This window comes from Triturus cristatus, chromosome 1_2, assembly GCF_964204655.1.
Source record: "Triturus cristatus chromosome 1_2, aTriCri1.1, whole genome shotgun sequence".
Lineage (NCBI taxonomy): Eukaryota > Metazoa > Chordata > Amphibia > Caudata > Salamandridae > Triturus > Triturus cristatus.
The window spans coordinates 733131373-733146038 of NC_140580.1; the positions used below are offsets into that span (position 1 = coordinate 733131373).

At 50.0% G+C, this 14666-nt stretch overlaps 1 protein-coding gene across 1 annotated transcript in view; it reads left to right on the plus strand.

Annotated features, from left to right (window-relative positions):
• The first annotated feature begins 1572 nt into the window (after window positions 1-1572).
• LOC146867917 (arylacetamide deacetylase-like 4) overlaps window positions 1573-14666 on the plus strand; it is a 119186-nt gene continuing 106092 nt past the window's right edge. Inside the window, exon 1 of the mRNA XM_085608646.1 lies at window positions 1573-1835. Coding sequence (XP_085464772.1) covers window positions 1659-1835 — 177 coding nt within the window. The 5' untranslated portion in view covers window positions 1573-1658. The remainder of the gene's footprint in view (window positions 1836-14666) is intronic.

The window sequence follows — 14666 nt, forward strand, 5'->3', positions numbered from 1 at the left end:
AGGAAAATTGGCAAAGCTAGATACTGAGAAGGGTGCACTTAAGTTTGAAATGAGAGAAAAAGCTGGGCGTGTATTAGGAATAATTGCTAGAGAGGAAAGGGCACAGTCAGATTAATGTTAAAATCCATCAAAAACAAATCAGGGGCCCTTACTTGGCAACCTAAAAAAAAATATGAAGGCTTTTACTCATGTTATTCTGGATTACCTACGGAGTCTTGTAAGGGCACAGAGGAAGCAATAGCTAAGTATCTTTCAGAAGTTGACCTCTCAGTTCTTGAAAATGAGTATACCATCTCATTGAAAGAGGAAGTCAGCGTGGATGAATTGCAGGAAATGTAACAGAGTATTATCCTTTTGTTCCCAGAGTGGTCTTACAACAGGAGAGACCACTCTTCTCATTGTCAAAGTGCAGTGATTATGGTACGCGCTCATGGGTAGCACCTTCCCATTTTGATATCAGTAGGTGATAACAGCATATAGTTTTAGGTTCTTAGCTACCAAGTGGCCCAATGTTATGTGTGATTCCTTTGGCCAGTGCAGTCCATTGTTTTTTGCCAACAGCAAATTACAATATGGGATTTCTCGTCTTGCTTTTGCATTAAAAGTCACGGACAACAGGCAACAGCACTGAGCTGTTGCGTGAAAAACCAGGACGAGTGGCATAGGATTCGGGGCCACTTGGCAGTTAGTATTTTGCACAAACCAGAACAGAATCACTTTTTTGTTCCACTGGTTCTATCTAGTCCATTTCAAAGACAGGTACCCGAATGCCCATGTGCTGCGCTTGAAGTTACTAGAAACAAAATGATAGGGCTGTCCGATTACAAGGGATTCCATGATCCAGTCGTACGTTTTTTTTAAAACCCACTGCAGATCTATTAAATTGACCCAAATCGTGTGTGACATCTTCTGCCAGCCGTGTTTTACTTTATCCAAGACTCAATGTGATATTGGGGCAGGTTTGAGGGGGTAGATGAAGCATTTTCATTTGGAAAATAAAAATAAATACCAAAAGTATAATTTCCAGAATACAACGTGCAGCTTTCGAAAATGCTGAGACTAGCAGGACACATGACAGGGGGCCACCTAAGGATTGCAACCCTGTTTTTTCACCACAAATGTTGTAATTGATTTAATCTGAAACTACAATTTCCAAAAGGCATTATGCTGTCGAATATAAATTCATAACACGCGGGTGAGCCTCCCTGCCATCTGCTTAGCTGCTAAGTAGTTGCCACTTTAGGCCAGTTCAGGTTTTTCAGTCCACACCACTTTATAATCTATAACAAGAAATTTCATTCTCCCCAATTACATCTGTGGGCCTAGTAGCATCATGCTCAGTGCAGTAGGCTAAAATGACAAAACTGGCTGAGGGTGCCCCCTGAGACTTGAGCTTATAAAGTTTGCAACTATATTTATGTGATAGCAGACGAATTGGAACTGTTTACTTTCGATAATTGAATGTTACATATGTTTACTCCTTGGGGTAAAAGTGAATGCCTCTGGGAAATTGTTCCTATTTGTTGCGCTCTCTTTTTCCAAGGGCCATTGGGCTCATTTTGTATGCTAATGTATGCACATCCTGCAGACGCTGCAAGAACCAGGAAGTAACAAGTGCCGTGGCAGAGGGCAGCTGTGCTCCTTCACGAGCAGGCAACATGGGGTTGGGAATCGTTGCTCTGGGGATCCCGGCCGTCGTGCTGATCTGCCTCTTCTTCCTGCTGGTGGCAGGGGTGATTTATTTTGAATATGTAAATTCAGACCTCCCTCCTGGGTTAGCCCACCCTGGGAAACTTCGACTCATTCACGGCATGATGATAGGTACGGCTGTGCTGGTGAGTGTGTCTCCTATGGACGTTGCTTAATCGTGCACCTGCACCGGATAAGCATGCTCGGTAAAACATTTAACTAGCAGTTCGTTTTAATAAAATATGTATTTGATTAGTGTTGCTTCGTAATGGCGCCGAGAGTGAGTCCTTTATACATGTTAAATCTGCGAGGATGTTTTCTGTGTACAAGTCGTATTGAGTATGTACTAGTGTATTAAACTGCATTGCACTCTTTTTGGCACTAGTGTTTGGGGGGCGGGTGGGGCTTCACAGCATGAAACTTCTTTTTTTTAAACGTAAGGTAAGGGTAAATTGAAGATCCGCCCCTCCAAATGAAGGTGTCTGTTAAAGTTAAGTAGTTTTTTTCGATCTATACAATCAAGGCTTTAAGTCCGATTGGGAAAAGTGGGCGGTCTCTAAAAGGGGCGTGGCGTATGTACTTCTAGGGACGGCTTAAATACGTAAAGTAAATTTCTGTGAATTCCATAGTGTGTCACCCGACTAGTATGTTTGTGCCTCTTTCTGTTATTGCTTCCAGATATAATAACAGAACAACTGACATACACCAAACCAGCCTGGACTATTGGCTTTGTCAATGGTTGTCGTGTGCTCGGCAGAGAGGCCAATAATTGGATGACCTTGCATCCTGAACACTCTTTGACCCACTTACCAGCAGTGCGAGACACTCTCATTGCCTTGAGCCTGAACACCAAAGCTCTCAATCACGGCTCTTTTAAGCCCCTGGCGATGACTCTTTAAAAAGGTAATATGTCGAACAGGAAAAAAATACAAAAACACAACATTCTGGGAATAGCTAACAATCTAATGGAGTGCTAGATTCAGTAAAACATGTGAAATATAACCGGGAACCAAATCAGTGACATGAATTACCTGAACAATTATTACAATAATTGTTCAGAAATCAATCAATCAAGGTGTTTGTTAAGCATGACTACTGACCCGCAAGGGTCTCAAGGCGCTGGGGGGGGGGGGGGGGGGGGAGCGGATGGGGGTGGTGTAGAGGGTTCGCAGGTTCCAGTCCATCAAGGAGGGGGTCTGTCGAAGAGCCAGGTTTTAAGGTTTCTTGCGAAGATGGGGAGTGGTGTTGTCTGTCTGAGGTGGAGCGGAAGGTCGTTCCCGGCTCTGGCCGCGAGAAAGGAGAAGGAGCGGCCTCCCGATCTGGTCTTTCTGGTGCGGAAGACTGCGGCGTAGGAGAGCTGGGCTGATCGTAGGGTCCTTTGGGGGGTGTGGAGTTTGAGTCGGCTGTTCAGGTATGCTGGTCCGGTGTCGTGGAGGGTCTTGTGAGCATCTTGAAGGTGACTGCAGCTTCGAAGGGGAGCCAGTGGAGTGTGCTCAGGTAATGGGAGGTGTGGCAGTGTCTTGGCAGGTTGAAGACAAGTCTTGCGGCGGCGTTTTGGATGTTCTGTAGCTTGCCTGTGAGGTTTTGGTTTTTTCCGGCATAGAGTGCGTTGCTGTAATCAAGTCTGCTGGTGACCAGGGCATGAGTGACGGTCTTTCTGTGTTCGAGAGGGGGATCCATTGGAAGGTCTTACGTAGGAGGCAGAGGGTGTGGAAGCAGAAGGACGAGACGGAATTGATCTGGCGGTCCATTTTGAGCTCTGAGTCCAGGATGATTTCCAGGTTGCGTGGGTGGTCCGTAGGGGTGGTCGGGCTTCCGAGGGCGGGGGGCTACCAGCTGTTGTTCCAAGCGTCGGGGTTTGGGCCCATGATGAGTACTTCCGTTTTGTTGGTGTTTAGTTGTAGGCAGCAGTTTTTTATCCATTTGACAACGGCTTCCATGCCTTCTCGAAAGTTGTGTCTGGCGGTGTTGGGTTAGTTGGATAGGGAGAGGATGAGTTGGGTGTCGTCTGCGTATGACACAATGTTGAGTCCGTAGGTTCTGACGATGGGGGCAAGCGGAGTCATGTAGATGTTGAAGAGCGTAGGGCTGAGGGAGGATCCCTGGGGGACTCCGCAGGTGGTTGGTGTTGGGTCTGAGAGGAAAGGGGGGAGTCTGACCCACTGCGTTCTGCCATAGAGGAAGGAGCAGATCCAGTCGAGGGCCTTGTCTTGGATCCCTGCGTCGTGGAGTCTGCGTATTAGGGCGCGGTGAGAGACTGTGTCGAACGCTGCTGAGAGGTCGAGGAGGATGAGGGCTGCTGTTTCTCCTTTGTCCAGTAGGGTGCAAATGTTGTTTGTTGCGGCGAGGAGGGCGGTTTCCATACTGTGTTTTTTTTCTGAAGTTGTTGTGGGCTTCTGTGGATTTGGTGTTCCTCCAGGCCTTTTCGAGGCAGCAGCAAGTGCGTCTGGAGTCTCAAAGTTTGGTGGTAAACCATCTAGCTTTCTTGCCGTGGGTGCTGTTGTTTTTCTTGAGGGGGCTATGGTGTTGGTGCTGTCGGAGAACCATCTGTGCAGGCTTCGGGCTGCGGTGTTGGGGTCATCGTTTTCAGCGATGGTTGGGGTGAAGTTGCTGAGTGATGAGGTTAGCTGGTCATCGGTGATTCTGGTCCAGTTTCTCCGTGGGAGCAGGTGCGGGTATCTGTGGATGGTGGTTGTTCTGAAGGTGAAGTGGACGCATCGATGGTCAGTCCATGGGGGTTCGGTGGTGTGGCTGAAGGTGATGGAGTTTCCTGTTGTGAAGAGGGGATCGAGGGTGTGTCCTGCTGAGTGCATGGGTTCGGTCATGATTTGGCAGAGTCCAATGTTGTTGAGGTTGTCCAGGAGGGATGTGGTGCTGGGGTTCAGTTGGTTGTCGAGGTGGAAGTTGAGGTCTCCCAGTAGGGTGTAGTTGGTGGACGCGATGGCATGCGGGACATGATGTCTGTGACGGAGTTGGCAAAAAGTCCGCGGAGTCCAGGGGGTCGGTAGATGAGGGTGGAGGTGGGGCTGGCCAGTATCTTGAAGTGAAGGTGTTCCATCAGGTCTGTTGGCTCGTCGGGGAGTGTGCTTAGGCGGAGGGTGGATTTGTGAACGATGGCGATTCCTCCTTCTGGGTGGGTGGGGTGGTCCTTCCTGGAGATCTTGTATCCTTGGGGAATGGTGATGGCAATGTCCAGTCCCGAGGTGGTGTTGGTCCAGGTTTCGGTGAAGAATGCTACGTCCGGGGGGGTGGTGCTGTCCAGGAGGTCCCAGATTTCGGTGGCATGTTTGTGGAGGAATCGGACATTGAGGAGGATGCATTGCAGGGTCTTCGGTTCGGTTGTGTTCTTGCGGGCGGGTTGCTCTGGGTTCGCGGTCTTAGCGGTGCTGCAAGTGTAACGGCAGCGGTGACAGCTGAAGGGTCCGTGGGTTTCGGCCGGTGATGCTAGCTTGCGGTTGCTGTTGTGGTCTGGTTTGAGTGTGTGGAGTGCCATTGGGTCGTAGCATTGGTGGTGCAGAGATCCAGGGTTCCTGGCGCTGGTCGCGGTCAGGTCGCGGATGGGTGCAGACGGGCTTGCCTTTGGCGCACCTTCGGTGCACCAGTGGCGCGCCCGCTGCGCTCGGCCACCATTAAGTAGGGTCGGGGAAGGGAGCTGGATTGGGCTGGTCGCACTGGTCGTGCTGGGGGGGAGGAGCCACGGGGGCATCAGTGGCGGGGAAAAACAGGCAGAAAAAGGCAAAGGAAAAAGTCAAATAAGGCAGCAAAAGTGCAAGCAGAGTGGAGGAAAGACACAGAGGACACAGAGGAGAGTGGAAGGGGGAGATTGAAATGAGGGTGAAAAATGAGTGAAAAACAGTGGAAAGACAGAAGGAGAGTGAAGGGGGATCTTGAAATGAGGGAAAAAACGAGTGGAAAAAGGAGGAAAGACACACAAGTAGAGTGAAAGGGGGAGATAGAAACGAGGGAAAAAACAAGAGAAAAAGCAGAGCGAGAGAAAGGAGACAGAGGTCCACTGGAGCACCAGGGATGAGGCCTGTTCGTGGTCCGTGCCCGTTTTCCTCCCTCTGTTCCCCTCATTGTCCTCGTGTCTCTGCCCAGTTTTTCCTACAGTACCCCTCGCTGCCCCCGTGTCTCTGCCCGGTTTTTCCTTCTGTACCCCTCGCTGCCCCTGTGAATCTCCGCCCGTTTTTGCCTTCTGTTTCTCAGCTGCCCCTGTATTTCTGTGCCCTCCTGCCTTCTGTGCCACTCGTTTTTCCTGTATTTCTCTGCCCTTTTTGCCTTCTGTGCCACTAGTTTTTCCTGTATTTCTTTGCCCTCTTGCCTTCTGTGACACTCGTTTTTCCTGTATTTCTTTGCCCTCTTGCCTTCTGTGACACTCGTTTTCCCTGTATTTCTCTGCCCTTTTTGCCTTCTGTGCCACTTGTTTTTTCCCCTGTATTTCAGTGCCCTCTTGCCCTCTGTGACACTCGTTTTCCCTCGTTTTTTTCTGCCCTTTTGCCTTCTGTTCCCTTCATCGTCCCTCACCGGCCCGCAGCTGCGTCCCCTGCGGCCCCACCCCCCTGACTGCCCACTGCCCATTCGCTTCCCCCGCCTCCCTGCTGCTCCTCCCTCCACCCCTCCCCATATATGCTGGCCGCTGCGCGGTGAGGAGAGCGACCCTTGACCCCACCAGGTAGATCGCTCCCCCTCCGCACAGCACCGCCTATGTGTCCCTGCCCCAGCTGCGGCTGCTGCTGAGGAAGTTCGAGGCCCTCCACCACCCGCAGGCTACCACCTGCGCCTCATCCATGGTGGCCAGTGGTAGGCCGTAGGTTTGTTCATCTTCCGCTCTATTGTTTTATTGTATTACCTGTATTTCATTGTTGTGACTGTGACTGCTGTTGTTCTGTCTTCCTCCGCTGCCTGTTCGTGGTCCGTGCCCGTTCTCCTCCCTCGCTGTCCTCGTGTCTCTGCCTGGTTTTTCCTTCTGTACCCCTCGCTGCCCCCATGTCTCTGCCCGGTTTTTCCTTCTGTACCCCTCGCTGCCCCTGTGTCTCTGCCTGGTTTTTCCTTCTGTACCCCTCGCTGCCCCCGTGCCTCTCCGCCCGTTTTTGCCTTCTGTTTCTCAGCTGCCCCTGTATTTCTGTGCCCTCTTGCCTTCTGTGACACTCGTGTTTCCTGTATTTCTGTGCCCTCTTGCCTTCTGTGACACTCGTTTTTCCTGTATTTCTGTGCCCTCTTGCCTTCTGTGACACTCGTTTTTCCTGTATTTCTCTGCCCTCTTTGCCTTCTGTGACACTCGTTTTTCCTGTATTTCTCTGCCCTTTTTGCCTTCTGTTCCACTCGTTTTTCCTGTATTTATGTGCCCTCTTGCCTTCTGTTCCCTTCATTGTCCCTCACTGCCCCCGCCGCTGCGTCCCCTGCGGCCCCGCCCCTCTGACTGCCCACTGCCCATTTGCTGTCCCCGCCTCCCAGCTGCTCCTCCCTCCCACCTCCCCATATATGCCAGCCGCTGGCGCACCGAAGACGCGCCTAAGGCAAGCCCGTCCGTGCCCGGACCGCGCCCAGCGCCAGAACCCCTGGCCCCCGCACCAGCCACGACGACCGCCGCCACTACGACGCCAGCATTCTGCACGCTCTCAACTCCGGACGGACCCACACCTGCTTCAAGGCCGCCCCGAAACGCACACACGTTCCCTTCACCTGCCGGAACTGCAGCTACACCAGCCTCAGAGCCGACGAACCACCCACCAAGAAAGACCCCAACCACCTCCGATGCATACACCCGCTCCGCACGCAAACACGCCGTCGAGCTCTGGGACCCGCTCAACACAACATCCCCAAACGTCGCCTTCCTGAGAGAGACCTGGCTGAACAACTCCTCCGCACCCGGCATCGCCATAACCATCCCAGACGGCTACAAGATCACCCGCAGAGACCGCACCAACGGAGTCGGAGGAGGAATCGCCATCCTCCACAAGAACAGCATCAGGGTCTCGACTAGCACCGACGACGCGCTCAGCACCGCCGACCACATGCACTTCCAGATCCACACAGACCCTAACTCCACCCTCAGAGGCACCCTCGTCTACCGACCACCCGGACCCCGTCCCCAGTTCAGCGACTCCATCGCCAACTTCATCAGCACGCATGCCCTGACCTCCACCGACTACATCCTCCTCAGAGACCTGAACTTTCACCTTGAGAACAACAACGACAACAACTTCACAACCCTGATCGATAACCTCGCCAACCTCGGACTGAAGCAACTCGTCACAACCCCCACCCACTCCTCCGGCGACACGCTCGACCCCGTCTTCTCCTCAAGCCCGCACATCTCCGTCCGCCACACCACCAAACTCCTCTGGACCGACCACCGCTGCATCCACTTCGCCTTCCAGAAACCCACCACACACCACCGCACCCAACAGATCCCCCGCAGCTGCTGGAGCAAAATCACAGAAGACCAACTACATGCAAACCTCGCTCTGAGCCCACCCACCGAACCCTCCAACGCCGACGACGCTGCCCACAGCCTTAGACGCTGGATCGAGGACTGCGCCAACACCTTCGCCCCGCTGAAGAAACTCCCCCACAGAGACACCAGCAAGAGGGCCAGCTGTTTCACCCCGGAACTCCTAGCCTCCAAGCAAGCCTGCCAGAAACTAGAGAAGAAATGGCACAGTGAACAAACTCCGGACAGCCACGCAGCACACAAGGACGCCATCCGCAACCACCACCACCACCTCATCAGGGCGGCCAAGAGGACCTCCTTCAAAGACCGCCTCGACAACAAGGTACACAATAGCAAGGAGCTCTTCAACATCGTGAAGGAACTCTCCAACCCCAGCTGCAACACCAACGGCATCCCGCTGTCGCAAGCCCTGTGCGACTCCCTCGCCACCTTCTTCCACCGCAAGATAGCAGAAATCCACTACAGCTTCAACACCCAGACAGCCCCAACAGACAGCAACACAACAGACCCTCCGCACACCATCGACCATGACCCACTGCTAGCCTGGGCCAGCGTGAGCTTCGATGACACCATCAAGACCATGAGCAGAATCCACTCCGGCTCTTCACCAGACCCATTCCCGCACCACGTCTTCAACAAAGCAAGCAGCTCCATCACACCCCACCTGCGCAACGTCATAGACCGCGACCTTCCCAGAGAACTGGAAACACGCCGAGATAAACGCCCTACTCAAAAAACCTAAGGCAGACCCAAGAGACCTCAAGAACTTCCGGCCCATCTCTCTGTTCTCCTTCCCGGCCAAGGTCATCAAGAAAATTGTCAATAGACAGCTGACCCGATAACTCGAAGAAAACAGAATCCTGGACCCTTCCCAGTCAGGGATCCGCAGCAACCACAGCACCGAGACTGTCCTCATCGCCGCCACCGCCGACATCAGGACCCTGCTGGACAACGGTGAGACCGCAGCACTCATCCTCCTAGACCTCTCTGCCGCCTTTGACACCGTCTGCCACCGCACACTACGTGCACGCCTCCACACCGCAGGGATCCGAGACAAGGCTCTGGAATGGACCACCTCCTTCCTCTCCGGCAGAACCCAGAGCGTCCGCCTCCCCCCATTCCATTCCAAAGCCTCCGAGATCATCTGCGGTGTACCCCAGGGATCCTCCATCAGTCCGACACTGTTCAACATTTACATGGCCCCGCTCGCACACGTCGCCCGACAGCACGACCTCAACATAATCTCCTACGCAGACGACACTCAACTGATCCTCTCCCTCACCAAGGACCCCATCACCGCCAAAGCCAACCTCCATGAAGGAATGAAGGCCGTCGCCGACTGGATGAAGATCAGCCGCCTGAAGCTGAACTCAGACAAGATGGAGGTCCTCATCCTTGGCTCCAACCTCTCAGCCTGGGATGACTCCTGGTGGCCGACGGCACTTCCTGGCAGCCCCAACACCCACCGACCACACACGCAACCTGGGAATCATCCTCGACTCAGCGTTCTCAATGACCAAGCAAGTCAACGCCGTCTCCTCCTCCTGCTTTAACACGCTCCGCAAGATCTACAGATGGATCCCGACAGATGCAAGAAAGACAGTCACCCAGGCCCTTGTCAGCAGCAGACTCGACTATGGAAACGCCCTCTACGTGGGAGCCCCGACCAAGCTCATCAAACGACTAAAACGCATCCAAAACGCCTCGGCGCGACTGATCCTCGACGTACCACGACACAGCCACATCACCCCCCACTTGAGAAACCTGCACTGACTCCCCGTCAACAAGAGGATATCCTTCAAGCTCCTCATCCACGCACACAAAGCACTCCACAAGACCGGCCCAGCCTACCTCTACAGCGGCTCTCCTTCTACATCCCAACCGCCAGCTATGCTCCGCTGACCTCTCACTCGCCACTGTCCCGCGCATCCAAAGAACAACCACCGGCAGGAGATCTTTTTCCCACCTCGCTGCCAAGACATGGAACACACCCTCCCACTGAGTCTATGACAGACCCAAGACCTGCTGACCTTCAGGAGGATACTGAAGACCTGGCTGTTCGATCAGTAGCTGCCTCTCCCCAGCACCTTGAGACCCTCACGGGTATGTAGTGCGCTTTACAAATGATTGATTGATTGATTGTAGTGTACTTTTTTCTAACAGTGCTTTTTCCTAGGCTTGTGAGACACATTTAGTGATTTCTGCTTTTTTAGGTCGAGTATCCGAGACCTCTTGTATATACTTTAGTATACACTTATATGTGTATGTACTTTGTGGGCTCAGGAGATCAGCCCTAGGACTTGTCTGCTTCCACTTAGGCTTTTTTTTCTGTTCAACTGCCTCTATTTAACTGTCTTGATAAAAAACGACCAGTAGAGGTCAGTAAAGTACCAGAATTGCTTTCTGCTGAAGGACTTTTTTATTTTTTTCTGGAAACTGCCTCTATTTAACTTTCTTGATAGAAAACGACCAGCAGAGGTCAGTAAAATACCAGAATCCCTTTAGCATTCTCTAGATTCTAGTCTATAGAAATTGTCTTCCACGAGCACCCATAGACAATAATATTTTTTTCAAATCTTGTATTTTCAGTGATATGACCACCGAAGGCCCTGATTATATATTAAAAACAGAGCTTTGGACTATACCTTTTCCTGCTGAAAGGCAATATTTCTCTCCATGTGTTCCCATACCTGGCTTGTCACGCAGTTTGGTGCTTACTTTCCCTCCATGATAAACAACAGTAGATGTTACAGCACCCAGGCTATTATGCTATAGCTAAATACATATAAGGTCCCAAAGGCGAGACTGATTACATTGCAAATGCTTGTTAACTATCACTTCTTACCATGCAGATATTTTCAGTCCACGTTTACAATGTGGATAGCGAAACGGAACCCAGAATGTAATGCGCTATTGACTAAAAAACAGTGACTGGATGATGGTGAAATCCATTACATCAAGTCATTTGATAGCCATGATACACGAGCAGTTTGCCTCTATCAGAAGTCGATAACATTTATGCACCATCATGCTAAATGTTTGATTCCCATTATTGCTTTAAATGTTTAAATAGTAGATTGAATGTATTTATTTTAAATGAGATGTTGTACTCTGATTTTGAAATGCTTAATGCATGTTTCTTTGAAGAAAACATTTTATGAACATTGATATAAAAATTTATATTTTATATTGATGTACACCCCGCTCAATGTAGTTTTTGTAGTGATCATCTCCCAAAACATATTGCATATGTAATACACCACCAAAGTGCTATAATATACATATGCAGCCTTTTTTCGTGATTAATGTGCAAACAGGTGTCCCACTGCTTTGCTGTTGTTTATTAGATCGAGCCTGGGCAGCGAATGCGCTGCTCTCCGAGGCATTCTGTTAGGTCGAGCCTGGGCAGTGCATGAGCTGCTCTGCGAGGCATGCTTATTTCGAGTATGAACTTGAAGCTGTGCTAACTCTCCACCCATATTTTTCGTTGGCTTGTGTTATTGTCCTTTGTAAATGCTGGCTTCTGATTCGTAAATAGGCTTGTTAGTCCCCCCTTAGTACCGCCTTGTCTTCATTTGTAACCTCCCATGAGGACTGGTCCTTTTACGTCCGGTGTTACACGGTATTTCTTATTTAGTCTGTAAGCACTATTTTCTTTAATTAGTTTCTCCTACTGCAGGCATGACATACTTTCCTGTAACTTTCAGCGCGCCATGCGCGCTTTTACTTTCTAAGCAGCCCGGACCAATGGCTGCTGAGGCCTTGCATTTACAAGTGTTTGAGTTATGGGTTACAATAACTGACAATGCCTTTTATTTATGTGTTGATTATGAAAACAGATAAATAAAAGGCATTGTCATTTACAATGCCAATAGCTTAAACTCTAGCGAATGCGAGACATATTGCATTGCAAATGCTTGTATACATATGTTCTGTATATCTTGTATCCATTGCATCGGCTTCGCCATAGGTTTTGTTGGGAGGTTACTGCTAAAACAGGTAAGTATAATGGTGCTGACATAAATCAACCTAATAGAATCAGCAGAGAGCAAATAGTTATGTTTTCCAATATATCCACACTGTGACCTAAATGAACTGGAAGGTTGTTCCAGAAGGATGGCGACATGTCAGAGAAAAACCTTACATCACCATCAAGCTCTCTCTTGCAATGTGGAATAGATAGATGCTACTGGTAGGGTTTTGCCATTTTTGCGTATTCAGTGTAGAAGATAGAAGGGTTGGCAAATAAAGACTAAGAGTGGTAGCAAATCCAAGGATTTATATTTCTAAAAGTATCTTAATGGCCTAGAAACTAAATTAACCAATAGTGATGCTTGTATGACGCATAAAGAAAATATCTAATATCCTCTCCTCGGTTTATCAGTTGATATTGATTCTATTTTTTCTAAAGAATGTGTTAATTGGGCACAGACTAGGCTTGTGACTTTGGCTCTAGGAGCCAAAACCACTGTCTGCAATGAGTCACGCCTGTAATTTTTCTTTGACGCCCTCTGTAGGTTAGTGAGACAGGATTCTGGGGAAAATTGGTCAAAATATGTTTCCGCACATTGGGCATGCTGGCACTGATCTAAGAGAGCATTGTATGGCAGGTGCAGAGTCATGTTAGAATAAAGCTTGGATTGTTTCCAGGAAATCTTCTTTACAGAGTATGCTTCCTTTTTCAATCACTGGCGTAAAACCTGAGGTTTTAACCGCCCATGGGAGTCTTGCAAGTGCAAATGAAAATGTTTTACATCTACATTGCCCTGTCCAGATCGATACCTATAAGACCATGGGTAATCGCTTAACTTCCTGAAAATAGAAAGACCCAAAGATAAGCCAACAACATTGTCCACCACCCTTCATAGGGTGGTTAAGGACTGTGGTGGGGAAGAGTAGGATGTGCTGAGTAGTCGGAGCAGTGCACTTAAGTCCACTCATTGGAGTCACAGTCCTAAAACTTGAGGATGTAGCAAGCCCCAAACAGATCACCTGGCACAATTAAGACACATGAATCAAAATGATAGTTTTAAAAAAAGGATAAAGTCCAAGGACTAAAAACCTTTCCCGGAAGAAAATGGAAGCTCTGAGGGCGTGGGAGGGGGTGGGGTTTCAACGGCCAGGTATGAATGTTGAGTGCTAAAAGAGGGCTTGAGGATTCTTATTGGACATGGCCCTTCTTAAGAGGATTTCCCTAAAACTTTTTGCTTTTTGTCCTCCTGGTTTTGCTAGCTCTAGTTTCATGACCTTAGGACTCTGGGTACTTTCTCCCAGTACTTCAGCGGGAAAGTGCGCATGCCCTTTTTATACATGCCAGGATAGGGTGCTCACTTGATTGGGTTAGGTGTCTTACCTATGAGTGCCCTGTAAAAAGGTACATCACATACCCAGGGCGGGTACTGTACTGGCTAGTAGTGGAATGCAGCACTGATTGTGCCACCCACCGGAATAGCCTGTCAAACATGTATCATGGTCAAGTTGGCCTTTATCACTCATTAGCCAATTCTGAGGGGGCCTTTCACTTCCACCAGAGTGCCCGTACGGTAGGTTCCTGAGGGGTGGAGCTCTGCATAGGTGAGAGGGCAGGTAGATACACCTGCGTATTTGCTGCCAGGGTAGGGAAGAACCCCCAGATGGCCTTTTCCTACCTATAGGGTCTGCTCTTCCCATGGGACACCTCCTAGGTGTGGCTGATTCTCTTGTTGTGGCCTTAGGGCCTGGGGCACTTTACCACTGTAAAGGCAGTGTGAAAGTGCAAGTGCTCTTCCTACACATGTTAGGAAATTGTGCTTACCTGAGGTTTCTAAACATCGTCCGGGTCTGCTACTGCAGGCCTGTGTGTGCGCACTCGCACCTATGGTGGTTGTAAGTCGGTGTTCGGCCTGACATTGCAGACAGGCCTGTGTACGCACTGGCAGCTATGATGTTTTCAAACGTGTCACCAGCCTGCCATTGCAGGTAGGTCTCCGCACTTGCACCAATGAGGTGCTTGAACATGTGTCCGGCCTGCCGTTGCAGCCCGGTGTGTGCCTTTGCACTTATGGTGTTTCTAACTATATGTCCAGCCTGCCATTGCAGGCCGGTGTGCTCCCCTCACCGATGGTGTTTCGGAGTAATTTGTTTTGCACAAGGAGGATTACAGCTATTGAAAGGGACCGTGCACCCTTTCTGAATAGTAGCTGGCCTGTGCTGACTACCTGCTGCTGTGAGGCACCCTGAAATGTGCTCTCCAAGGGCTTGTTGGCTTGCCCCCTGTTCTTTCTGAGGTCTCGAGGACATTTAAGAGCTCCTACGAGGGCTGCACATGTCTACCTGTGACATCTGGAGAGCGGTGCCTTTTTAAGTGCCCACAAAGTACCTCTGTCACCATGGATCCAATTATACTTTTACTCCAGTAGGATTTTTTATTTATCCCTGGATTATATTTGAATATATGGAATGATTTTTATTTACTTTTCCCGAAACACATTAGCCTGAGCACACGGAATTACCCTTATGATTGTCCAAGGATGCGAACTCGAGA